The following is a 26,899-nucleotide window of genomic DNA, read 5'->3' as shown; positions in this document are numbered from 1 at the left end:
CCAGAGCTTCAGACTCCTAAGTCAGTATTCTTTTACTACCTTATCTACTTCTACAGGGTCAGGCCAAAAGTTCCTAATACCTAGCTCGAATTGCTCACACAGAAATGAATAAATACAAAAATGGGGGGGAGGGAAGAAGGAGCAAAAAGCTGCTCGATTTAAGAAAAAGGAAACCTACGAAAGACAACAAGTCATACCAGGTTTACTTCACCAAAAACCTCAGCTAGTTAAGGGCAAGGAAGTAACTTCATTCCCAATTTCTATATTTTTATTCCCATGAAATTACTCTGACCACTCTTTTTTTGCGCATTCCACATATACTGTTCTTTTTATTAATTAAGTAATTATTTATTTATATTTATGTATGTATGTATGGCTGTGTTGGCTCTCGAACCCATGTCCCCTGCATTGGCAGGCGGATTCTTAACCACTGCACCACCAAGGAAGTCCCCTGACCACTTTTTGAAATGTACTGTTCCCTGCTTGTGCCCACAAAATGATGTGTATATGTTAATAATTTTAGATTTGATGTACAAGAAATTAAGCATATTGATGAAAAATTATCTATTTAGTAAGTTTTTACACAGGAAGCATTAAAAATTAACACAACCAAACATCTATGGACTATTGCTTAGTAAATCCCTACTACTCTCCCCCCAAAAATATTACTTTTGGTTAGGCAAAATACATGTATTTCAATGAAAATGCTAAATGTTAAGATAATAAAACCACAAACTATATTCTAAAAATTCCATTACCAAATGTTTGGGTGACTTACAGTAGTACTATAAGAATTATAAGTAAAGTCACAATAGCAATTTCTAAATATAATCAACAAACCCTTCAGAAAATGGCTTAAGGGTATTAAGTCTTGTAACCTAGCCATAGGCAAGCATAAGTTATGAATACTATCATCAAGGTGTTTTTGGTCACTGTAATCTTTGTTAATAGGAAGGGGAAAAAAGAATAGTAGGAGGGGAGGGAAAAAAAGAAGAGTGGGTGGGGTAATTTATGGAGCACTAAAGCTCTGCCATAGTAGAGAATTCATTACAGAAAACAACCATATAGAAGAAAAAAATACTAATAAAATGAGCTTTCGGTGGATGTGTGTGTGCATGTGTGTATGTGTGTGCCGAGTGAGAAAAGATAAATGATAAGGCAAATATGTTAAACTGCTAACATTTGGGAAATGTGGGTATACAGGAATTCCTTTTACTGGTCTTGTAACTTTTTTTGGTAAGTTTGAATGAATCTCTATCAAAATGTTTAAAATTTAAAAGCCAAGGACTCACTGTGGGACAAGCAGTAATTATTCCTTCTAAACACTCCGAGATAGGGGACATGCCAAAAAGAATTCAAAAATTTGGAAAAAATAAAATGGTATGAAATCTGAGATAAAAAGCCCAGTAAAGAGGGAGGAGATATGGGGATATATGTATATGTATAGCTGATTCACTTTGTTATAAAGCTGAAACTAACACACCATTGTAAAGCAATTATACTCTAATAAAGATGTTAAAAAAAAAAAAAGCCCAGTAACTAATAAGATACATGTATCTTGAACTAATATTAATTTCAAAGCACACAATTCAAATTCCTATCACTTAATTCATTAATAAATAATTATTAAACTGTCTAGAATATAAGGGAACATAATACACGTGCTCTGAAAATCTAGGAATTGTGACCAAGTTTTTTTAATTTTTTGCCTCTCCTGCTGCGGAGCACAGGCTCCGGACGCGCAGGCTCTGCAGCCATGGCTCACTGGCCCAGCCACTCCGTGGCATGTGGGATCCTCCCAGACCGGGGCACGAACCCGCGTCCCCTGCATCGGTAGGCAGAGTCTCAACCACTGCGCCACCAGGGAAGCCCTGTGACCAAGTTTTTAACAAGAAAAGGAAACACAGAAGTTATCTAAGTTCATAAAGTATGGTAGTACAGGAAGACACCAGATGATTAATAATTTCTACCCAACTAAAGACAGAGAGAAAGAGTAGCAAGAGAGACAGTGAAAGTGTGTGATACAGTTTATCTTTTTATTATGGAAAGTTTCAAATATATACAGAAGTAAACTCACTTTTCAACCTCCCCACAAATATTTTGAATTAAACTCTAAGATCACGTGATTTCAGACATAGAACTTCATTTAGGATCTTAGTGGTAAAATTAAAATCAAGAGGAACAATTTTGAGGTTAGATTCTTAGATTCAGGAAAGACTGACAAACACTTCGTAGAATTCTACAATGCTGGGTTGGATCGAGAAGGTATATTTATGTACTGACTGACTTCTGTGAGTGAAAAAATAACTTTTAAGATTATGATTCAAGATTTAGTCTCATTTTTATCTGATTCTACATCCCAGAAATGTATCATTACACAAAGAAAACAATGAGCCACCTGTAAATATAAGTTCATAACCCCTTTACTATCCATAGCCATTCTTATTTAACTTATTTTAAAATAAAGAAACTAAATAAGAGGAAAGGGAGGTAAAATTTCTATTTAAATTACACTACTAATGAAGAGTTAAAAAGCTGATATCAATTTTTAAAAATACAGGCAAATGATTTGTATCATAAGATGTCTGATTTGGGAGCTCGGTTTGCTGTATTTTTCCCTTAATACACCACAACCTCAATTTCTGCATTCAGAAACAGGAATTTATAGGCAAACACAACTCCACTATGTAGAGGGTCAATTTCAGTGTAATGGTGAAATCTGGAGCTAAAAGGCCTCATCCTGGAGAATGAGTATTTCTTCTTACAAAAGCAGCTTCTGTAAACACTTCACCACCTAGCACAACAATATTAAAACATAATGATGCAGCAGCCACATAATTAAGTCTATTCCTCTTATTGGAAAGACCTTGAAGACTATTTGAAGCCAAGATGGAGTTTTCTCTTGACTACCAAATACAGAATTTTAAGACAGTTGTTCCATTTCAAATTAGGCTAAACCTCAGGATTGCTTATTGATGAAAATAGGTAATTTGGCTATAGACATATATATTTTGGGGAACATAATGGAGTTTCACAGTTGTTATACAATTGAATATCTAATAATCTTATATCTTAGACACAGCACTTTATTTTCAGGAACCCAAAGAAGTGATAATTTTATATTCCTAACAGGTAGGAATTTGAAAAATTTTTAAATAGCTAAAATGAGCACAAAGATATCAAGTGAGTCATCAAGAGTCTCTGAGGATGTTAAGGACCAATCTGAGTAAAGCCTAAACCCTAGGACTCTGGATTTTGAAAACTATCCATAATATCACATTGTCCTGATACTAACAATAGATTATTATATGTAAATTGTACCTCAATGTAGATGATTTTTTTTTAAAGTATTAGAAACATGGTTGTCATATTAAGTTCTCTCCCTAGTATTGGTGTCAGTCAAAATTTGGGGGTCATTATAAATCCAGATCATGTCCACAAAAGCAAGAAAATGCAACTGCACTACTTTCAGACAAAGCCACAAGGCAGCAACTATAAGCCGGAGTAAATGGATCTGGTTTTTATTAGCCAATACTAGTTTTCACAACTTGTCACTGCTTTGTTTTTTCTGTGAATGTGTGTGTACATGGCTATGTATGAATGTGTTTGTGTATGTTCTATACTTTGTATTTAATCTGCTGCCATTAAGTCTCATGTGGGCTGTAAATGAAGAACATAATCAAAACCACCCAAAGAAAAAGTATGTTTTATTTTTGTGTATTTAATCCTCTAAAACAGCTACTAAAAAAGCATCAAGCGTGAGGCCTTACCCTGTTCGTTTGGTGATGGTTCCCAATGTCATTGGCTGCTTGATTTGTGCAAGAGGCATCAATACCATCAGGCTGGGGAGAGGAGAAAGCCGGGGGTTGCCAGGGTTGTTGTTGGCAAAATTATTGTAGGAGTCTTGGCTGTTGAGTTTCCCTACAAAGAGAAAAAAAAGAAAAGAAAAGCATCACCAAGCGAAGTTTCCTTCTCTGATAGGATTTGCACTGACTCCACTAATCTTTTAAGAAAGTTATTAAAGGCAGAAGGGATTCTAAAAGAATCATGGCTATATGGATGGAAGAAAAACAAAGGACTCTGGTAATACCAAATGTGCATTGATTATAAACAGAGACTATAGTGTTTGAGGATGGAGGATTGGAGGATACAGAATTGGATAGATGTTACATGGTTATACAAATAATTGGTATAAAACTTAATTATAATTTTATGGTGCTATAAAGAAATATAGGATAGTAAAAGAAAATAAAATGGCAAGATCTAAATTAGTCTAGAGGAAGCATGGAACATTTCCCTAAACAAGCTTGAGAGTAAGTGGGGAGAATATTCCAGCCATGGCGACCTGCAAAGGCTCAGAGAGAAGAAGAAACATGAGTCATAAGGATGTGTATCCATAGAATGCACCACAGTAGACATAGGGTGAGACTGACAAAAGTCAATAGGCAAAAACATTGCCTTACTCCCAAAATGTACCACTCCCCACCATAAAATTAAAAAACATAAATCAACCCTTTATTTTATGATGGTATTAATACCAAAAAAAAAAAAAAAGAATAGGCATTATGGCTCATTAACAACCAGGAAAAACAAGCTCTGTGAAATAAAATCCGATCTGCAGTGAGAGTAATTACTCTGCTCTCACCAATAAGCCAAATTCCTCTCATGCACTTATCTTTTCTCCCTCTCCATGGCTTTGCATTTTCCGGAACATCCTATAAATGAAATCACAAAGTATGTACAGTATTGTCTTGCTTCTTTCACTTGCCAATAAGCGTCTGAGATTCATCCACTCTACATTTTCCTACATGTATCAATTCTTTCCTTTTTATTCCTGAGTATGATCACATTGTATGGAAGTACTTCAGTTTGTTTACCCAGTCATTGGAGAAAGGACATTTGACTTGTTTCCAACTTTTGGTTATTACAAATAGAGCTGCTATAAACATTTTTGAACAGGTTTTTGTATGAATGTAAGTTTTTAAAAAACATATAAATAATCTAGGAATGGAGTTGCTGATCATAGTAAATGAATGTTTGCATAGACATAATAATTGTATGTTTAAGGTTATGAGAAAATGCCAAACAATTTGACAAAGTAGCTGATTTCATACTCCCACCAGCAAAGTATGAAAGTTCCAGTTCTTCTGCATCCACACCAGAATTTGGTATTGTTACTCTTTTTGATTTTAGCTATTCTGGCTTTTATTTGGATTTCTCTAATGGTCAAAAATGTTTAGCTTGTTGTTGTTATTGTTCATGTACTTATTTGTCATCCATATATTTTCTTTGATAAAGTACCTATGTAAAGCTTTTGCCAATTTTAAAAACTGGGTTAATATTTTTGCTGAGATATAATTCATATACCATAAATTTCACCCTTTTAAAATGTACAATTCCATGGTGTTTAGTATATTCTACAGAGTAGAATCATATACTATGATCACTATCTAATTTCAGAACATTTTCATCACCCAAAAAGAAAGCCCATACCCATTAGTGGTCACTCTTCCTTTGCCCCACCCATCGGCTTTTGATACAGGAATCTTTTCTGTTTCTGTAGATTTGCCTATTCTGGATATTACATATAAATGAAATCATACAGTGTAGCCTTTTGTGAGTGCTTCTTTCACTTATTATGTTTTCAAGGTTCATCCATGTTACCAAGTATCAATAGTTCAGTCCTTTAACTGGTTGAATAATATTCCAATGTATGGATATACCACATTTATACCAGTTGATGAATATTTGGGTTGTTTTAACAGGCTACTATGAATAATGATTCTATGAACATTAGTGCACAGGTTTTTATGTGGACTTGTGCTTTCAATTTTCTTGGGTATATACACCTAGGAGTGGAACTGTTGGGTCTATATTTAACCTTTTGAGGAACTGCTGAACTGTGGCTGCACCAGTGTATGAACGCTCCAAATTCTCCACATCCTCAACAATATTTGTTATGGTCTATCTTTTTTATTTTATCTATCCTAGTGGGTGTGAAGTGGTATCTCGCTGTATTTTTGATTTGCATTTTACTAATGACTAATGATGTTAAACATCTTTTTCAAGTGCATTTTGGTAATTTGTATACCTTCTTTGGAGAAATGTCTATCCAAAATGTTTACCCAAAATTGAGTTATTTTTTTATTGTTCAGTTGTAACAGCTAATTATATTCTCAGAACATAAGTCCCTTATCAAATACATGATTTATAAATATTTTCTCCCATTCCATGTGTCATCTTTCACTTTCTTCATGGTATGCTTTGAAACATAAAAGTTTTTAATTTTGATGAACTCTTTATATTTTCTTTAGCTGCTTATTCTTTTGTTGTCATATCTAAGAAACCACTGCCCAGTCCAAGGACACAAAGATTTACAGCTATGTTTTCTTCTAAGAGTTTTATATATTTTTAGCTCTAACATTTAGGTCTCTGACCAATTTTTTTTTTTTTTTTTTTTTTTTTTTTTTTGCGGTACGTGGGCCTCTCACTGTTGTGGCCTCTCCCATTGTGGAGCACAGGCTCCAGACACACAGGCCCAGTGGCCACGGCTCACAGGCCCAGCCGCTCCGTGGCATGTGAGATCCTCCCGGACCGGGGCACAAACCCGCGTCCCCTGCATCGGCAGGTGGACTCTCAACCACTGCGTCACCAGGGAAGCCCTCTCTGACCAATTTTGAATTAATTTTTATAAATGGTGTGAGGTAGGGGTTCAACTTCATTCTTTTGAATGTTGAATATCCACTTGTTCCAGCATCATTTGTTGAAAAGATATTCTTTCCCACACCAATGGACTGGCCTGGTACCCTTGCTGAAAATCAAACGACTATAAATGTAAGAAATCATTTATGGATCTTACTCCCATATTTCAAAAGTTCTTTATATATTCTGGATATAAACCTTTTATAAGATACATGATTCTTAAATATTTTCTACCCTGCTGCGACTTGTCTTTTTCTTCTCTTACAGATCTTTTAACAAGCAAAATATTTTTTCATAAATTCCACTTTATGAATTTGATTCTTTTGTACATTTTTTGCTTCAAAAATTCAATCTAGGGGCTTCCCTGGTGGCGCAGCGGTGGGGAATCTGCCTGCCAATGCAGGGGACACGGGTTCGAGCCCTGGTCTGGGAAGATCCCACATGCTGCGGAGCAACTGGGCCCGTGAGCCACAACTACTGAGCCTGCGCGTCTGGAGCCTGTGCCCCACAACAAGAGAGGCCACGACAGTGAAAGGCCCACGCACTGCAATAAAGAGTGGCCCCTACTTGCTGCAACTGGAGAAAGCCCTCGCACAGAAACGAAGACCCAACACAGCCATAAATAAATAAATAAATTTAATCTAAAAACTTTTTAACTTTTATATTTTACACTTATTTACCACAACCTTACAAATACGCATTTCGAATTTTTTTGGTTTTTAACCAGTGTCCTCAAAATAGTACCTATAATGTCTATTACTTCAATACTCTGACACTTGAAATCTGAGGCAAGTCAGGATCCATGATCTCTTTTGCTTTTTCCATTTAATAATATCCTGGCCTAATGACAAACTTAAAGCTAAATTTTGTTAAGCAGACATGTTATGTCAATTTGTACTGCTATCTGAAAATAAATAGAAAACACATATAGTCACTGAAAAGAAAGAAAGGAGAATAGCAGAAGGGAACATACTATACTGTAGAGCAGAAGCACCCATTTGGACATTTACTATTTCTATATTATTTGATGTCACCAGCTTGTAAGCCTACCACTACAAAATTCAAATAAGTTACACATCTCCCAGAGAGAAGGTTATGAAATATAAAGACAGAAGTTGGGATTACATTATCAATGTCCTCTTCAGATACAAGCCACATGGAATTAGAAAATTTAGATCAGTGTGTTTGTTGTTTTTCATTTCCAAATTGTTTTGAAATTCTGCCATATCGGGATGACTTCTAAAATAGCCATTACATAAACCCTTACCCAAATACATACATACAGAACTCACTGAAGACAATACTTTCAAAACTCCTATAACACTTATTCACTGTTTTCCAGGAAGAATAAGGACTGTGAAGCATCTCTGTCACTGCAAATAACGGTTTTTCAGAGGAACTTAAGATAGAAAAAAAACAGAAAAATCATGCTGAATTCCTTTTCTTTCTAAGACAGTCAGTGGTCTGTTATGCTTCTTTGATGGATCATTATATCCAACAAAACTTGCTGCTTCCACCTATATTTTGTCATTATCTGCAAAAATGCCAGCTGGGATTTTGACAGGGATTGCACTGAATCTGTTGATCAGTATAGGGAGCACTGACATCTTAAGAATATTAATTCTTCCAAGCCAAGAACATTGGATGTCTTTCCACTTATGTAGGTATCCTTTAATTTCATTGAATACTGTTTGGATCTGAATCTAATTTGGATCTGAAATCAGACCACAACCAAGCCAAGAACATGGGATGTCTTTCCACTTATGTAGGTATCCTTTAATTTCTTTGAATATTGTTTGGATCTGAATCTAATTTGGATCTGAAATCAGACCGCAACACGAAATATGTCACAAGCTAATGAAATTCAAGGACTATGTTTAACACACACATTTCACAATGAGCAGTCAAATATTTGTTGAGTGCCTTAGCCTAAGATCACACACTGTGAGGACTGCATTCTTCGCTGTCACAAAGCTTACAGTCTAATATGCATGAAACAGGAATAATTAAGTGCTAATTGCCTAGCACTAAAGATAAGTACACACGGGATCAATTATTTGGAGAAGAGATCATAGAGCAGATGAGACATAACCTAGGCTTTGAAAGATGGGTATAATATGGATAAGAGCAGAAGAGTAGAAATATTCTGAGGATAAGGATAACATGAAGAGGAGAGCATGTATAGTGATGCCACAGAAGTGAGCAATAGTAAGAAATCTCTAACTAGGAGAGAATTATAATGGAAAGCAATGGGAAGATAATATATTTCAGTTTTAGAAGAATATTTCAATTGAGGCAGAGGAGTAGGAACTTAGGTACCTAAATTATTCAGCAAGGGAACAGAACAGATTTTGAGATCACTGAACTTTACGGATAGGATGCGTAGTCTAGAAAAAGGAAGTGATTTCACTGAGAAGCTCCAAATCTTGTGGGTTAGTTAGCCATAACTTAAAACCCTTCGCTGGCTCACCAAGATAAAACCACCTGAAGGGAGCATACAAAGTACATCACATCTATCCCTCGCAGCCTTCTTTCTTATTGTCAAGCAACACTCAAGTATTTATGAGCTTTTATTCTTGGTGTCTGTGTTCATGGTGTAGCCTGTGAAACCCAGTGCATCTGAAACAGTAAAATAAGTTGGGTATATTTCATAAGAATTCATAAGTGTCTGACATATTTTACTATGTGGTAAGCAATTTATAAAAATAGCTTTAATTAAAGAATAAATAAAATGGTCAACAATGACAAGGTTCAGAAAGGCAAACATAGAGAGAAAACTAGTAACTCTGGTAATCTTCAATAGGGTAGCTTCACTGAAGAGGTGACAAATCATATGGAAAGGGATAAGTAAAGGGAGCGTTGATAGGAAATGATTCCGGTAATGGATACAGAACACAAATTTAAGGACTTTGGAGCTGAAAAGAAGCCGTTAACAAGATGAGATACTGTACCAGGCAAAGGTTTCATTCAACATTCATTCTTTCAGCTCACACTTTTTGAGCCTTATTGGTATGAGGCCCTGTTCTAGTCCTGGATAAATAAGTCCAACAGACTCCTAAAGAGGTCATAACATAATGAGACAGAAATATTACAGGTCTTTAAAGAATTTAATGGGAGAAAAAGTGCTAATAAAGATATCTGCAAAATGTCTCAGGAACAAAAAGGAAGGAGATGTTTTTCATTGTTGTTTTAAAGGGACGATATGCAAATTTTGAGTATAGAGGAAGGAACTTGGATCTTCTCATCTTCACTTTTCTAGTAGAAAATAAAGGATGAGAGCTGTGTGAACAATTAATTCAGGAATTAGTAAAATGAGGGAACTAGCTTAGACAAAACATCTCATTAACTCACACGTAATGATCTACGTATAAAAATATATGTTAAAAGCACAAAATTTAAAAATGAAAGTTCATACTGAATCAAATACACAAAAATAGTATAATGATCCTTTCTTCCCTTTTCAATTGTTCAAAGTCTTTGTTTAAAGACAATTTTCACTATCTCTTTCTTGTGTCATGGATTTTCTTTGAAAATGAAGCTAGAATCTAACAAACCCCCAGATTTACCCTCCACAAAAACTGTTAAGACTCCTCCAGAGTAGGAGCAGTATCTTACTAGTTGTTTACGGCTCAGTAAATGCTGAATGAAGGGAGGAAATATATTTTTTCTCATATCCAGGAAGTATAGGAAAATACAGCCCTATGATCTATAGAAAAAAAAATTAATTTTGGAGGGGACACCCAAAGTCCTTCAGAAGATAGCCAGGTGCTGGAACCCATGGCTTTCACTTGTCTCCTTAGTCTTAGGTTGACTTGGCCAGGAGCCTAGACTTGGTAACTTTAAGAATAGATCTTCAGGGCTTCCCTGGTGGCACAGTGGTTGGGAGTCTGCCTGCCGATGCAGGGGACACGGGTTAGTGCCCTGGTCCGGGAAGATCCCACATGCCGCGGAGTGGCTGGGCCCGTGAGCCATGGCCGCTGAGCCTGCGCTCCGCAACGGGAGAGGCCATAGCGGTGGGAAGCCCGCGTACCGCAAAAAAAAAAAAATAGCTCTTCAGACACTTCCTTATGGATATATCAAACCTAAATTTCTGGGCCAGGATTATTTTTGAAGCCTGAAGCTTCTTAATACAATGAGGCTCAGCAGAAGAAACTCGTAGTATCCTAAGTCTTGGACGTGGATTAAGTCTGTCCCTCCATTTTACACTTCAATTTCCCTTTGGACAGACAGGGAGAGCAGCACTTTCTTTGCTCCACCTTCTAGGCATATATATGATTGTAACAGTAAAATTAAAAATTTCTGAGATCAGTGAAGAGTCACTACATCAATTCTAAATGTCACCTTCAGCAACCATTCTTTACTATGCTTTTCTCTTTATTGTATGAGTACAGTGAAAACAGTGGAGGCTGTTTAATTGCAATTTTAGTAGTGGGCTTCATAAAACCTTAAAATACATATAATATTTCACACAGCATTATACTTACAAATTCCAGCTGGGAAAAGACCTGTAAGTGACAAATGCCATGAGAATGGATATTCTCACAGTATTTCTGGCACATCCAAACAGAGGAAGTCTCAAAAATCTCATGAGAAAATAAGCTCTTCTAAAACTCTCATCCCAGTTTTTTGGACTTACTCTATATAGATAAACTTCCATAAGCCTTCAGGCTTTTGGGTCTTTAACCAAATCCACCAGAGCTTTGATCCTTTAGAGGTTTACCAGTCCCCAAGATAGACAGAGCTCTCTTGGGGTGGGGGAAAAATCCCAAGTTCCAATAAAATGCTTTCTCAATAAATTAAAGCAGGAATTCTATTTGAGAATAGAAAATCATTTAAAAATCAGAATTTTCAAAACATCCTTTGATGTTTAAAGCTATATTTTGTTTTCAGTTGTTTATTTGTTTACAGTTATTATTGTTTTTAATGTCACAATACAAAGCCCGAAGCCAGAACAGTTCACATCGGGGTTTAACCACTGACTTTTTGTATTTACTTGTACAAGTTTGCATTTTTGAAAAAGGAATTATGAAAACAACCTCATGTGCTCCTTTTTTCTCCCCCGTTCTGCCTTTTGGATGAAGAATACCTGCAGGTACGTTGGGGAAAGAAACTTTCAATCTCCACATTAACACACAGCACCTCTGTCTGTGTGTGAGGCTGATGTGGTGTAATCTCTGCTTACTAAAAATGTTTCTAACTTCAAAATGCCACCTTATCATGTATGCACTGTCCCAAAGTATGTTTTCCCAGACTTTCTATACTATAAAAACACAGGGGGAAAATGGATGAAGTTGGGGATAAAAGAGAGAAAATAACAATGGGCTTTGTTGCTGTGCTGGAGGAACAGCCTGTCAGGTCAGCTTTGCAGAGGCATATTCCCAAACCAGTCATCATTAACGGACTCACTTCCACAGGAAAAAAAAAAAAAAAAGACAGAGTCTGAAAACTCCGGACAAAAGAAATCCCTGCAGACAAAGTAAAAACAAATTAAAAGACCCATTATAAAACACAGATGCTACAAGGAAAATAAACTTTCCAAGATTTACTGGGCTTTGACAAACTTGAACATTTGTGGAAAAGACATCAGCAACAACTCCCAGGTAATGTGGCTGCAAAGCTAGACTCCTTTCTGTTTTATCTTTACCCTCCCTGCAGAAGCTGCCAGGTTGGTATTCTTAGCTCTGAATGCATGATGTGAGAACATGTGAATGCGGCAAAGTGCCAGCCACAAGAAATCTCTAAAAGCCAGCAAGGTCCTGAGATTACTGCCCATTTCAGATTATGCTAAATATTAAAGTTAATACCAGTGCATCTGTGTGTACACCTTCATTTCTTCTTAAATGCAAACCAGAAGAGGAAAAATAAGACGTAAATGCAATTATAGGCCTCCTCCCTCCCCTTTAAAAAATTTCCCTATCTTACCATACAGCGAAGTAAGATGAGTGAGATCAGTTAAAATAACATTAAGCAATCAAGGGATCAGAGTTGTAGGTGAGAAAGTACCTTAAAACGGTATCACTTCAGTGAAAAAGAGAAAACTTTTTGTTATAGGATTCTAGAGGCACAAGCTACAAACTACTGCTAATGAGGGTCTGAGGAAGATTCTAGGAACAGAGGTGTAAGAAAATAAGAACTACAATGGAATCAAGGGGACCAAATGGAGAGTGTGGAGGATAAAGAAGCATTGTCTTTTGTTGTCATTAGGGATGCAGGGATAAACATAAAAATGGCAAAGGTTCATGTGGAAAAAAGCAAAATGACACTAGGCAGTGTTGATGGTGTCCTAAGGGAGAGCACAGCTTTTAGGAGGTCTGCATTATCTTCTCACGTTTTTTTTTTTTTTTTTGTGGTATGCGGGCCTCTCACTGCTGTGGCCTCTCCCACCGCGGAGCACAGGCTCCGGACGCGCAGGTCCAGTGGCCATGGCTCACGGGCCCAGCCGCTCCGCGGCATGCGGGGTCCCCCGGACCGGGGCACAAACCCGTGTCCCCTGCATCGGCAGGCGGACTCTCAGCCACTGTACCACCAGGGAAGCCCATCTTCTCACTTTTTGACCCTTAACATGGACACAGACTTCATTCCTTTAGGCACTCCATTTTTTCTGAAGGTTTACTAAAGGAACATATAGAAATGAGACTCCTACAATAGTTTCAAATTCTGTTCTCATCACCCTTCCACACACCTGTCCACAAGATCCACTCTTGTTCTAGGATATAAACCTCTCAGTCAGTGTCCTTGGTCTGCTAATATTTTGAACCCCTACATTTTGAAATTGGAGTAACGAGGCACACTAAAAGACAATGTGGATGTGACAACCTGGCACCCCTGAGAAGATAAATATATGGGAAGAATCCTATTCCCAAATATCCCATTATTATCCTACTTCAACCAACTTCTTTACTCTAAGACCTCATGTAGATGGTCTACTCCCAACATCATGTCTTTCCAAAATAAAAATCGGGTAACAAGTTCATATGGGGCTTTTTTCGTGCTTTTTGCTTTCCACAGAAGACCAAAACGTTCGGTCTGCTTTTAGTATCCTGCTGTGGAATTGACAGGGATAAAAATCCAAAATATACCAATGAGTTTAACTAAGTTAACTCTGTAGCTGAACAGCTCCCGACTTCTTGACTCTGTCAAAAAGGGTACAATGGTAGCTTGTTTTGTAACAATCCCTGGAAATGTAGGCTCTGAAAACCTAAAGACACTGCTTAGCACTTGCTTGCCATCTAATTTAACATTAAAGCTTTCTCAGCCAAACACTCAATAATTATTTAATCAAAACCAAATAGAGTCCTTTTGGAATATATAAAAAGTATCCTGTGCAAACAGGAATTTCTTGAATGTGGGTTGTTTGGGGTTGACATTGGAGTCTCTGTTTCTCTTTTTCTTTCTTTCTTTTTTTCCCCTTTCCTAGATGAGAATGACAAGCTTCCCAGCTGCAGTTCCAGGACTTTCACCCTCCTTTTTGACCTTTTCTCAGGCGTATTCCAGTATAATCTGTAATCTACTCAAGTAGGAAGAGGAAACAGCAGCGCCCTGGTGAGAAACAGTGCCTTCTGACCCACATACCAAACTGGGCGGAAGCAATGCTTGTTCACAGAAGCCAAGGAGAGCAGAACACACACAATTAAAAGAAAATGAATAATACATCCCTATTTTTTTAAAGACTGTTAACAGAACAACCAAACAGTTTTGGTGACAAAGTGCAAGATAGGAAGCGTTCAAGGACAATTCTGACTAGGCACTGACTTGTTTCTCCCTATAAAATTTTTGGAGAGTAATAGGTGGTGAAGCAAAGATACTGCAAAGATACTGCAAAAACATATATGCATTTCAAGCGAAACACTTGTTGCTTTTGATTCAAGTAAACAGTTCACAACACAACAGACAGGTACTTTGGGGGAGGGATGGGAAGGTAGAAAGATAAGAAATATCCCCCACAAAATTAACTTGAAAACAAGAATCCAATTTTTTTTTTTTCTTTGCAAGATGGGGTTGAGGTTTTTAATGAGACTGTCATTACTCTTCCCACTACATACAAAGTAGCTGCACGGAACTTTGCACTAGTACTAACTGAATGTCAGTAGAATTAAAACTTCACATTCTGGAGACTTGAAACTGCACTATTTTTCAAATATTAATATACAAATTTATAGGGGCTCCCTGGTGGCACGGTGGTTAAGAATCTGCCTGCCAATGCAGGGGACACGGGTTCGAGCCCTGGTCCGGGAAGATCCCACATGCCACAGAGCAACTAAACCCATGCGCCACAACTACTGAGCCTGCACTCTAGAGCCCACAAGCCACAACTACTGAGCCTGCGTGCCACAACTACTGAAGCCCGTGTGCCTAGAGCCCGTGTTCTGCAACAAGAGAAGCCATAGCAATGAGAAGCCCGCGAACTGCAACAAAGAGTAGCCCCCGCTCGCTGCAACTAGAGAAAGCCCGTGCGCAGCAACGAAGACCCAACGCAGCCATGAATTAATTAATTAATTAATTAAAGTATATATATAAATTTATAAATATTCAAATACACAATGTGCTAGGTAGTTTCCTTTTCTAGTCTGAATACTTTTTTACCAGTTTATTATCTTAATGTGTTCACGACTGTTACACGTAAATGTGTTTTTCTTTCCTTAATCCAAAACTAAATAAATTTAGAAAATTTACACATAAAAATTAAAAGTCAGAAGGAACTAACTAACTGTTGCTAAAACTATATGTAGAACAAATCAGTCTACACTACTCCAAAAAGATACTAAAGCTGTCTGAGAACAAGGATCCTTAGACTGCAAAAATAAGCCTAGAAAGGGAGATAAGTCAGAAACAACATTCAAAAAAATACAAATAAGAGGAAATAGGAAATATTTCCAAAAAGTTTCAGAGATAAAAAGTGTATGGGGACAAGCACTGAAATAAACTGCATGAAAATCTTCTGTCTGCATCTCCTCTCCACTATACTTTTGGCACCATTTGTTCACACAGCCAACCCAAATTTACAAGATGAATTTTTAAAATCTCCTCCCATAGTGGGAAGTTCATTACCTTAGTTTATTATTCTTGTAGCATTCCAAGATTTGGGATGAAGACAATTTGTAAGAGCTGGTGCTCTTAATATTTAAGAAGTTTCAGCAATTTTTAATTCATTTTAAACATTAGGATTGTAGTTTACCACTCTTTCCACAATGAAAAATCAAGGAAGACAGTCAATGGACTATATTTAACAGTAGAGGGAACAATGCAAACTGTTTGTATAAAGAAGGAGAATAAATGAAAAAGATCTTGGGATTTTACTTTAAGAATCAAGTTATTAAAAAAAAAAAAAGAATCAAGTTATTCCTAAAGACGTAAGCAACCTCAAAATTCCCCACTCTTCTGAATCGAAGAGTAGAGTTTTGGGACTAAGCGCTCAGAAGTGAAGACATTTAATAACCCTACTGCAAAATCCCCAGAATTAAAAATCCCATAATCTAGCAGCACTTAGACCAAATCTGTGATTAAATGAGTTCCCCAAAGTATAAATAAATCCTCATTAAAATTCTTTTTTGAAAATATTCCACACCCATATCTCCCATGCTTATCTCGCAATGAATTCTGTATCATGTCAACAGATCAAACAGAAGCACTTCACTGTTCAAGGAAAAAAAAAGGAAACTTATCTGCATCATTCAATAAACATAATGCTATTACTTAAACTGTTGAACCTATAAGATATGGAAAAATGGGAGCTAGTACTGAAATAAAAAGAAACACTGTAACAAGATAAAATACTGAATAAGTTGCAAGATTTAAGGTGTAATGTTTTTAGACTTGGAGGACTCAAAATAATTTAACATTTGCAGAACTGGTCTTTTTCCAGTACATTAAACACTGTATACTAAGGAAAAATTAAATATTAAAATCAAAGTATCTTCTGCTGAATAACAACGATCGTAGTAAAATGTAAGCAACTTTCATAATAATCAAAAAGATATAATTCAACATAGCAAAGATGCTCCCCACAACCTCCTTCCCGCTCCCTTACCCCCACTCCACAGAAGCCTTCCTTCTTTTTACTTATGACTGTTAAGGATATTTTCTGGCTCTATTTCAGCATCATGACTCAGGTCATGAGAAGTGTCAAAGATGCATTTCCTTCAGATGGGAAAGAGCAACAGATTTTAACAACCATACAAAGATGGGAGTACTGTGCAAAAGAGCCAAATCAGCATTTTTGACAGCAGGGAAGATAAAACCTTTTATACTCACATATATTTTATTTCCAGCTTAAAAACATTTAAATATCATTCTATCTAAATATGCTCACATGTTCTGCTCAAGAAGAAAACAGGAAACCCATTCTCAATATAGCTGCCTAAATTATCAACAATTTGTGAGAGTATTGTGCACCGACAAAAAAAGAAAAAGGAAGAAATCAAAGTACACATATGAACATTAATAAATAGTTCGAGTCCTTGTCTTCCAAACTTATTTTTCCAAAAGCAAAACCATGAATTTACCTGTATGCATAAAAACTCCTTTGACAGAAAGTCCTTGAGAATGAAAATCACAAAGAGGAGTGATACCATGACCATATCTGGGCACCTGAGAATGACGACTCTACTTCTTTCCCTGTAATTCTTCTGCCTTAGCAGAAACACTTATTCTTAATCAGATGGATTATTGCCAGAAAACCATAATCATTTATCAGTACTGTTGTTTTATATTTTCTTCCATCCATGATTTTATCAAAAGCGTACACATTTCAATCCATTCCAAATTGGACAGGAGTGAAATATTATTGAACATTTGTTAAGAATTCCCTACTCATGATGATTCTCAACACTGAAAAGGGAATGGCCTGTCTCTTCTGAAGCTGCCAACAACAACAATGCCCACACTAAATCCACTCTATCCATTTTGAAATAGTTTCACTCTTGTGCCTCATTCTAGCTTCAATATTCTCACCTGCAAAAACACATCATCCAATGTTAATACCTCTTTCAATGAACCTTAAATCCCTTTCCTTTTCTCATCCTCTTCCAAATTCTAAATGTCATTTTATGCTAAGAACCTATTATGCTAAGAACCATAACGGTTTCTATTTCTCAGTATGTGTAATGCTGGCACAGCAGCGACTTCACTCTCCGTACCCTTTTGTAGTTTACAAACTATAAGCCAGCAGTCATATTTTTACTTCCTGCTCAGATTTTTAAGTTCAAGACTGCTCATGGCTGCTACTCCCAAGTCTCATAATTTCTAAATCTGTTTATTTGGGTCACTCATGAAGACACTGGTCATTGTGTATCCTAAGAAGCCCAATTCCTTCTCTCTTCTCCCCCTCCAATTTTTCTAAAACCAAATTTTGAAAAAATATTTCAATGGAACCTGACCAGAATTTTCTTACTTAATCGTCTTCCTCACTGGAAAAGTAAGGCTAACTTAACATGCAAAGAGATAAGCCAAATCCTCTTGTAATTAGTTATTCTAATCACCAGACTAAAACAATGTTGAAGGATCAACTCCCTGAAAATTAACTTGTAATTCTATTGCCAGAACATTTCTAGAGGATTCCTTCGTGGGGAAACTGACCAGTCAAAGTGAAAAGATCTACAAATACTATTGATTGGGGGGTACCCTAATAAAACTGATAGACCAGTTGGACCTATAAACTGGTATGAGCTACTTGTGCTCAAAGAGCTTCCAATCAGTTCTTTAGTATGGATGTGTTGATTAGGTGAATAAATATGAAATAACAAAATAAATCAAATAATAATAAATTTTTTTAAATAAAATAAAAAATAAGAATGATCAGCCAAGGATTCCTACACATTCCGGCCAGTATTTTAGTTTAATCAGTCTGAGATTGGGCCTAGGCATCAGTACTTTTTTAATCTATCCAGGTAAATTATAATGTACAATCAGGGTTGAGAGTCCAAGATGAAAGATAATGATGACCACAAAAAAAACTGAAAAAGGAACTCAGAGGAAATAGAGATACTACCAGGAGCAAATAAGTGCATCCAAAATTATAACTATCTTTTAAAGAGATAAACAATTTTACATCTGTGAAATAAGAAAAGGATGTGAAAATAAGAGAAACATTCATAGAAAAGGTTATTAAAAACATATTGCACAAATAAAAATCTAATAAGAAGGTTAGGAGATAAAGTTGGGGATATTCTCTTAAAGTAAAACAAAAAGACAAAGAGACAGGAAATAGAAAAGAAAGTTAGGGGTTCAGTGTAGGTGATCCATTATCCAACCAAAATGATTTCCAGAAAGGGGCAAAAAAAAGAAAACAGCAAGAAATAAATTATGAAGAACTGAAAGAAGCAGACTCTGAGTGGGAGAAGTGGGTGCAGGAGAGTGCAATTTTTCTTTATAAAATTGTGGCATTATTTGACTTTTATAATAAATGTATGTATTGCTTTGATACAAAAATTATATATTGAATAGGTAAACAAAAACAATAAAACTACAATGAATGTTAACAGAAAAGAGAAGCAGAGATTAAGTATAAGGCCTAATGATGCCTCAGTAGTAGAGTGTAATCACTCTGGTCCCATAAAATACAGACATAGGTCCTTGAATAGCAATGTATAGAGAAACAAAGAAAGGATCTTTTAGAACATACAGAAACCACTTACTCAGATGATTAACTAAAAGAGTTCCCTCCATTCATTCATAGGAGCTAGGTACCTGGACGGGGTACTAAAACTAGATAATAATTGATAGTAATATATTTCAAAAGTCCAATTCTCTAATAAGACTTTGAGGAATAAATCATAGAAAACATCATGAAAAGGAAGCTAGGTTATTATAAAATCTTAGACAACATCAACAACCATAGTACACCAAGTTCATGCCAGGGTTGCCATGATTACCATCACAGGAAAGTTTAGAAAAGATCGCCCTCTAGAGGCATGTCTCATTAACCATTTAAAAACAAAACAAGAAACCTGGAGTCTATGATGTGCCAGTGTTAAAAATACAGAGAAAACACAAAATATTTCACGAACAGTAAAGAGGAAAACAAAAAATGACAGTTTAGCTCCAACTGCTAACTACCTGAGCCAGCATTTATTTTAAGGAATAAAAAAAAGAGAAAAAAGTGTAGCATATTCCAAATAATAGACAAGAGATAAAGTATTCAAATAGACTTTAATCAGTTTTTATAGTATTAAATTTAACATAAAGTATAATTTAGAGACAATATAAGAGTGTTAGAAGATACTCCACAGGTAATTTTATTTTCCTCAAAAACTATGTTATCTGAAACTTCCTCTCAATTTTGCTGTGAACCTATAACTGCTCTATAAAACCGTCTATTAAAAAATGATACTATCTTTACTTAGTAGATGGTTTCTCCAATTAGGGCTTCTGAAATAAAAGAACTTTTCAGGATGGTATTAATTATAAGGCTTCTCTTTTCAATCCACTTTCCCTAAAGAACTCATCTGTTCTGAGAAACAATAGGAAGTGACATGAAAATATTTTAAATATGCATGATTTTGGTGTATAGATGTAAAGACACAAATTCACTAGGAAAACTTTAATAGACTTCAAAACAATAGATTAAAAACTTCATCTGAACTATAAGTACATGCAACCAGTAAAAAACCCAGGTACTAAACTAAGATAGCCTAAAAGAAGATTTTTATCCATTTACATGTATATACTGTATATATATATACACTGTGTCATATGAGGCATAAAATTTAAAGCAGAGCTACAGTGCACATGATTGATTTTTCTTGGCAAAAATTAAAACATACAAATGGAAACTTCAATCCACAAGTAAACAGTGATGTGGAAAGAGAAGTCAAAAAACATCACATTATTATTGATTGTCTTAAGTAGGTGAAACTATATAAGGCTGAAATGGGTGGTTGCTTTGTATTTACAGTTGTGATGTGGTCTGTATCAAGAAAACTACTGATCAACAAAAGTAATTACAATAAACCAGCAAATGAAAGCTATAAACACAGTTTCTGAGTGGTAAAAAAAAAAAAAAAAGAATGCCTCATACAGATGCTAGGAAGAAAAGTGATGCTACCAGTTACTTAGAAGCAGTTTATTAAAATAGTGAGGCTTCAAGCCCAAGAAATCAGAGGCTCCCTCTACAGGACCCAGAGTCTCATCCATTCCTTCTATTTAGAAGAAGTAGAATCTGGAATTCAGATGCCTAAAGCTGTGACTCAATGATGACTCCTCCCTTCAGGACCAATGAGTTAATGGGAAGGTGACACTTCCAAGAACTGTAGAAGTAAATCCAGAATCCCTCTGTTAACGCAATGGAAATAGGAAAAAAACAAATTCCTTCAAAGCCCTATCACATAGTGACTGTCATATTCTTGAACCTAAACTGGAAAACTAATTTGCAAAATAAAGAAATGCAAAGGCTAGAGAATGGGTAGATTAATTTATCCAACTGTATTTCCTAATGTATGGTATTACAATGAGTAAAAACAGATGAAAAAGAAAAAATAATACTACCTTCACTTTCAATTTTGCGTTGGGTGTACCTTCATTTCAGAAACAATGTCAGAAGTCAACTCATCAATATTGAGTCTAATAATGCTACAAAAGCCTATGCACAATAAGGTCACGATTATATTTCAGTCACGTATTATTTGGTGAATTCTTCATTTATTCTCTTTTCTGCATAAGAGCCACTATACAAAAATATGAATAATGAATCAGTCCTACATACCTCCTTAGTAATAATCAGTATCAATAATGAAATTAATCATAGCAGCTAATCTTTTCCTGAGTTATTTCATGTGTGCCAGACACTATTCAAAATGCTTTGATCCTCACAGTAACTCTCTAAGGTTGGTAATTTTATTATCCCCATTTTACTGACAGAAAATTAAGGCACAGGTAGATTAAGTAATTTGTCTAAATTTACGGAGCCAGAAAGTCACAGAGGTTCTACCACAGGAAGTCAGACTCCAGGTCCTCCAACTGCCTCCCCAAGGAAGTTACAGTTAAAAATGGAGATCATCGAAAATAACAGGTAGAAGGCAGTAAGTGATAAGTATGGATAAATAGCTTACAGAAGAAACAAATACCAAAGTTAGACACTTTATGTTAAGAGGGAGAAAAGCACACTGTGAGCTGAGCTGAGCTGAGCTTCAAAGATTCATTCCACGTTTACCTGAAGAAATAAGCGGAAAACAATTCAGACACAGGAACAAGGTGTTGATTGAAGCTGAAAAGCAAAAGCAAGTAATTAAATTTGCTTGGAGCATAAACAATAGTGGCAGAAATGGTTTCTTCATTCAGCAAAAATTTACTAACTGGTAAAGGGAATGCCTCATCTCCTAGAGGACTATTCGCCTGCAAACATGCTCACCTCCTATTTCTATGAGAAACAGAGGCAATCTCCTCTTTGCCCTCTAACTTTTCCCCATTTTCCTGTTCCCCTTTACATCAATGCTCATTGAAAGGCCTGTCAATACTGGCCTCCAATTTCTCTCTTCCCGTCCTTAATAAAATCCTCTCTTATCAGGCCCCTACCGCTTCAACAAAACTTGCTCTTATCAAAGCTACATGTCCTCTACATGACTAAATTTGATGGTATTCTATCTTTTTCTCAGTCCTTATCTTAATTGACCTATCAGCAGAATTTAACACATTAATCATTCCCTTTTCTCAGGAAAAAAAAAAACAATGTCTTCATTTGGCTTATAGGATTTCTCATGTGTGGTTTTCCTTCTATGTCACAGGCTCAGTCCTGGGACATCTTCATCTTCTTTTCATACTCATTCACTTACTAGGTGATCTCATCCTGCTTTGGCTTTTTTTATCTATGCCTCCCCAACATTTATTCTCAGCCTATTCCTTCCCACTGAACTCCAGATTCATAAAACCAGCTACCTACCTAACATCACTAGGAGGTCAAGACACATCTTAAACTAAACATGTCCAAAAGTCCTGATCTGTCTCTATCCCCAGAGCTGCTTTATCCTCGTGGTCCTCATTTCATGTGATGGCAGTCGCACCCTTCCAGCTGTTCGGGCCGAAAGCCTTACTGGTCACCCTGACTCCTCTCTTTTCTCTCCTGGATTTCTGCAATGCTCTCCTAACTGGTCTCACTAGACTTCTACTCTTGTCAGACTGCAGATGGTGCGTTCTCAATACAGATCACCATTCTGCTCCTGTCAAACCACAATCTGACCCCGTCACCCAAAACCCTCCACAGCTTTTCCACTTTACTCTGAGTAAAAGTCAAAGGCTGACATGATCTGGCCGCATTCCCTCTCCGACCTCATCTTCTACTCTGCACCTTGCACACTGTTCCTTGGCCACATGGGCCTCCTTGCCTCTCCATGAACACTCCAGACACATTCCCAGCTCAGGGATTTTACACTGACTGTTTCTTCTGCCTGGAACACGTTCCGCAGACATCTGCATGACTTTCTCCCACACTTCCATCAGATCTTTATTCAAATGTCATCAACTCAGTAAGGCCTGCCAGGAGCATCCTACTTTCAAACTGCAATCTTCTCCAGGCATGCCCTATTCCCCTTCCTTTACTTTTCTCCATAGCATATAAAACTACCTGTTTATCCATCCATTTGTCCATCCATCCATCCATCCATGAATCCATCCATCCATCCATCCATCCATCCATCCATCCATCCATCCACCTATCATCTATTCTATGCATCATACATATCCCGCCACTGGAAAGTCACCTCCATGGGAACAGGGATGTTTTCCTCTTTTATTCACTGCTGTATCCTAGAGCTCAGGAACAGTGCCTGGACATAGTAACACTAATTAATAGTTCTTGAATAAAATGAAAGAATCTTACAGATGTTAAAATGAAAAGCAATGTTACCATGAATGAAAATCTCTTCATTCTGACAAGTAATAAACTGTTTTTATTAGAACTTCTAAGTTCTAATAACTTTGAAAACTTTGGTTTGAAGCCTTAGAATCTACATTTTACCAAATACTATATGAGGTGCCAAGATACAAATATAAACAAGAAAAAGACCCTCTCTTCATGGAGGTAAATCTACTGGGAGACACAGGCATGTCAATGAACATATTAACATATGTTAATATGAACAACTAACATTAAAATATAATAAAATCACATTCATAGTGCCAATACCAAGACTGATACAGAACATACAACATAAAGAGGTGTTTAAAAGAGGCTGAAGAGGAACTTCCCTGGTAGCACAATTAAGAATACAACTGCCAATGCAGGGGACACAGGTTCGATCCCTGGTCTGGAAAGACCCCACATGCTGCAGAGCAACTGAGCCCACGCGCCACAACTACTGAGCCTGCGGTCTAGAGCCCACGAGCCACAACTACTGAGCTCGCACACCGTAACTACTGAAGCCCACGCACCTACAGCCCATGCTCTGCAACAAGAGAAGCCACCACAATGAGAAGCCTGAGCACCGCAACGAAGAGTAGCAATCTGCTCACCGCAACTAGAGAAAGCCCACGTGCAGCAACGAAGACGCAACGTGGCCAAAAATAAATAAATAAAAAACAAACAAAAAAAAGAGGCTGAAGAGATGAAGTGATACTTTTAGCTAGATCATAATGAAGTAGGGTTTCAGCAGGCATCCAAGGGAATAAAAATTATTTTGAGAAGAGTATGCAAACTTAAAAGGTGCCAAGAAATGAATACATGTGGCATTTTCAGGGAAGGGTACAGAAATGTAGGTGTGGTGGAACAAGAAGCTGAGAGTGAGATGGAACCTTCCCTAACATCCTAAAAGCATGGTGAGACACTGAAAGACTGAAAGCAGAAAAGTGGAATATTATCCTACTTACGGTTAACAAAGAAAATGCTTGCGATAGTTAAAAGAAAAAAAGAAGGCTGGAGGCTACAGAAACAGATGAGGTAAGAAATGATGATAAGAGGTTCTTTATCACTTTTGTCATGGACTACTTGGACAACCTGGAAAAGCCTGTGGACTCTTTCTCAGAATGATAATTTAAATGCATGGGATACAATACACAGAATTACAAAGAAAACCATATTATTATACTGAAGTATAGCTATCAGTTTATTTTAAAAATTAAGTTCTGCTATAGTAATATATGTAATATTAAAATCAGTAATATTATTACATTATATATATATATAAAATTTCCAAGCAATGGTGAGCATAAACAATATTTCAAAATACATCTCGACAAAACACTTCAAGATTTCTTTGTATATAATGTGATACAAAAACATCTGTGTTTTTATTGGTGACAATGTCACAAGTACTGCTGCTATAACTGTCATGTGTTGTCTATATTCATAATGAAAGAAAACATTTACTTTTGGGTAGAGGATAGTAATCCTAAAGATGAAATATTTTCCTATCCATGTTCACGGATCTTAAGAACCCCTTAAGACTAAGGTCCAGGCAACAAGACCAGAAATGAAAGAGATATTTAGAGAAAGTATATTTCAAATAAATAAACATCCTCTGTTAAGTAAAAATGGCAAATAGATAAAATAATCCTAACCTAAACTGGATTGCATCCAGAGAGTAAAAAGGAAATATCCTTATATCAACTGTTATTTAACAGTTTCCTTTACTTTGCTAAAAAGAGCACAGACAAACAACAGCAATAACCGCCAAACCATGATTCATTTTCAAGATGAATCCCTCCCTGTTCAAACGTTTACATTGTTTTTGACTAGCATCAGATTGTTTATCCACACAAACTGTAAATACATCATTTTTAGAACTAACCAACAACAATGCCCATTTTGTTTTGACATGTAAGGTACAAAAAGAACATAAAGAAAAATGACCATCACTCTAATGTCTGCACTTTAAAAATGAAAAAACTACAGAAAAAGGGGGTGAAATTCCAACATAATAAAAATTTAGCATGTGTTATCAGGAGGAAAACGTCTCCTGAAATTCCTTGCTTTCAAAAGGGAATTTAAGAACTGCAGTACTGCTAAACTGTCTATAATCTCCTCTCTGAGATGCCTTCTCTTAGCTTTATGGAAAAATATGAAGAAAGCTGTGAAAACAATAATGCTGAGAGAAAATAATATATTTTGACAATATTACTCTTCAACTGTTTGATCTTCTACAAATGACAAATCCTTAACTGACTGGCACTTTGCACCCTTCAGCAAAAATATATTGAAAGGTATTCATTCAGTCATTCAATATCTGTTTTGTTCCCTTAGACAAGGGCAGAGATGACCTTAATTTCTGTGCACAGTATGCCCAAAGCCTAGCACAGAACCTGGTATGTGGTATACTTATTAGAGAAGGAAGAAGAGGAAGAAAAAAGGAACTCAAAAGAATGCTCTCTGAAGATGTATAAAGACTATAAATTCTTCCAAATTTTTCTACTAATACAGCTGGTTCTCTGGCCAACCTAGCTGCCCAATGTGCACACTAAATCTCACTCCATAAACTGTATGGTGAAATTCAAGTTAAGAAAAATATTTAACACAAAAAGCAAGGCCCTCAAAGAACCTATACTACCATTTAGTTATATGACAAAACAGTCACACCTAAGAATGTAAGTAATTATTTCTGAAGTAAAATTTCTTGCAAATGGCTGAAAACATGAATATCTCATAGCTTTCTAAACTTTTTTTAAAATTTTAAATACTTTTTTATGATTTTTATTTTAAAAAATATTTATTTATTTATTATTTATTTCTTTTGTCTGCACCGGGTCTTAGTTGCGGCACATGGCATCTATGTTACGGCCATGGTATCTTTGTCGCGGCATGCATACTCTTAGTTGCGTCATGCAAACTCTTAGTTACAGCGTGCATGCGGGATCTAGTTCCCCGATCAGGGATTGAACCCAGGCCCCCTGCAATGGGAGCGTGAAGTCTTACCCGCTGGACCACCAGGGAAGTCCCAATACTTTTTTAAATGACAGTTTTCACCCAGGACTTATTTCAACCTCAAAGATCATGGATCACTAGTTAAATATACATGAATAATAACTGTTCTTATAAAAATAATAGGGCCAGGGACTTCCCTGGTGGCGCAGTGGTTAAGAATCCGCCTATCGGGCTTCCCTGGTGGCGCAGTGGTTGAGAGTCTGCCTGCCGATGCAGGGGACACGGGTTCCTGCCCCAGTCCGGGAAGATCCCACATGCCGCGGAGTGGCTAGGCCCGTGAGCCGTGGCTGCTGGGCCTGCACGTCCAGAGCCTGTGCTCCACAACGGGAGAGGCCACAACAGTGAGAGGCCCGC

General features: G+C 36.6%; 1 protein-coding gene across 4 annotated transcripts in view; it reads right to left on the bottom strand.

Moving 5' to 3' along the window:
* BCAS3 (BCAS3 microtubule associated cell migration factor) overlaps window positions 1–26,899 on the bottom strand; it is a 574,807-nt gene that overhangs the window by 333,045 nt on the left and 214,863 nt on the right. For all 4 annotated transcript variants that reach the window (XM_082859916.1, XM_082859918.1, XM_082859917.1 and 1 more), the window contains one exon: window positions 3,771–3,921. In XM_082859916.1, the coding sequence (XP_082716042.1) occupies window positions 3,771–3,921 (151 nt within the window). The remainder of the gene's footprint in view (window positions 1–3,770; window positions 3,922–26,899) is intronic.

The sequence above is a fragment of the Leucopleurus acutus genome (assembly GCF_964270905.1).
Source record: "Leucopleurus acutus genome assembly, chromosome: 19".
NCBI lineage: Eukaryota > Metazoa > Chordata > Mammalia > Artiodactyla > Delphinidae > Leucopleurus > Leucopleurus acutus.
The sequence above is the reverse complement of the archived record's forward strand: the minus strand, read 5'-3'. Positions and strand labels throughout refer to the sequence as shown.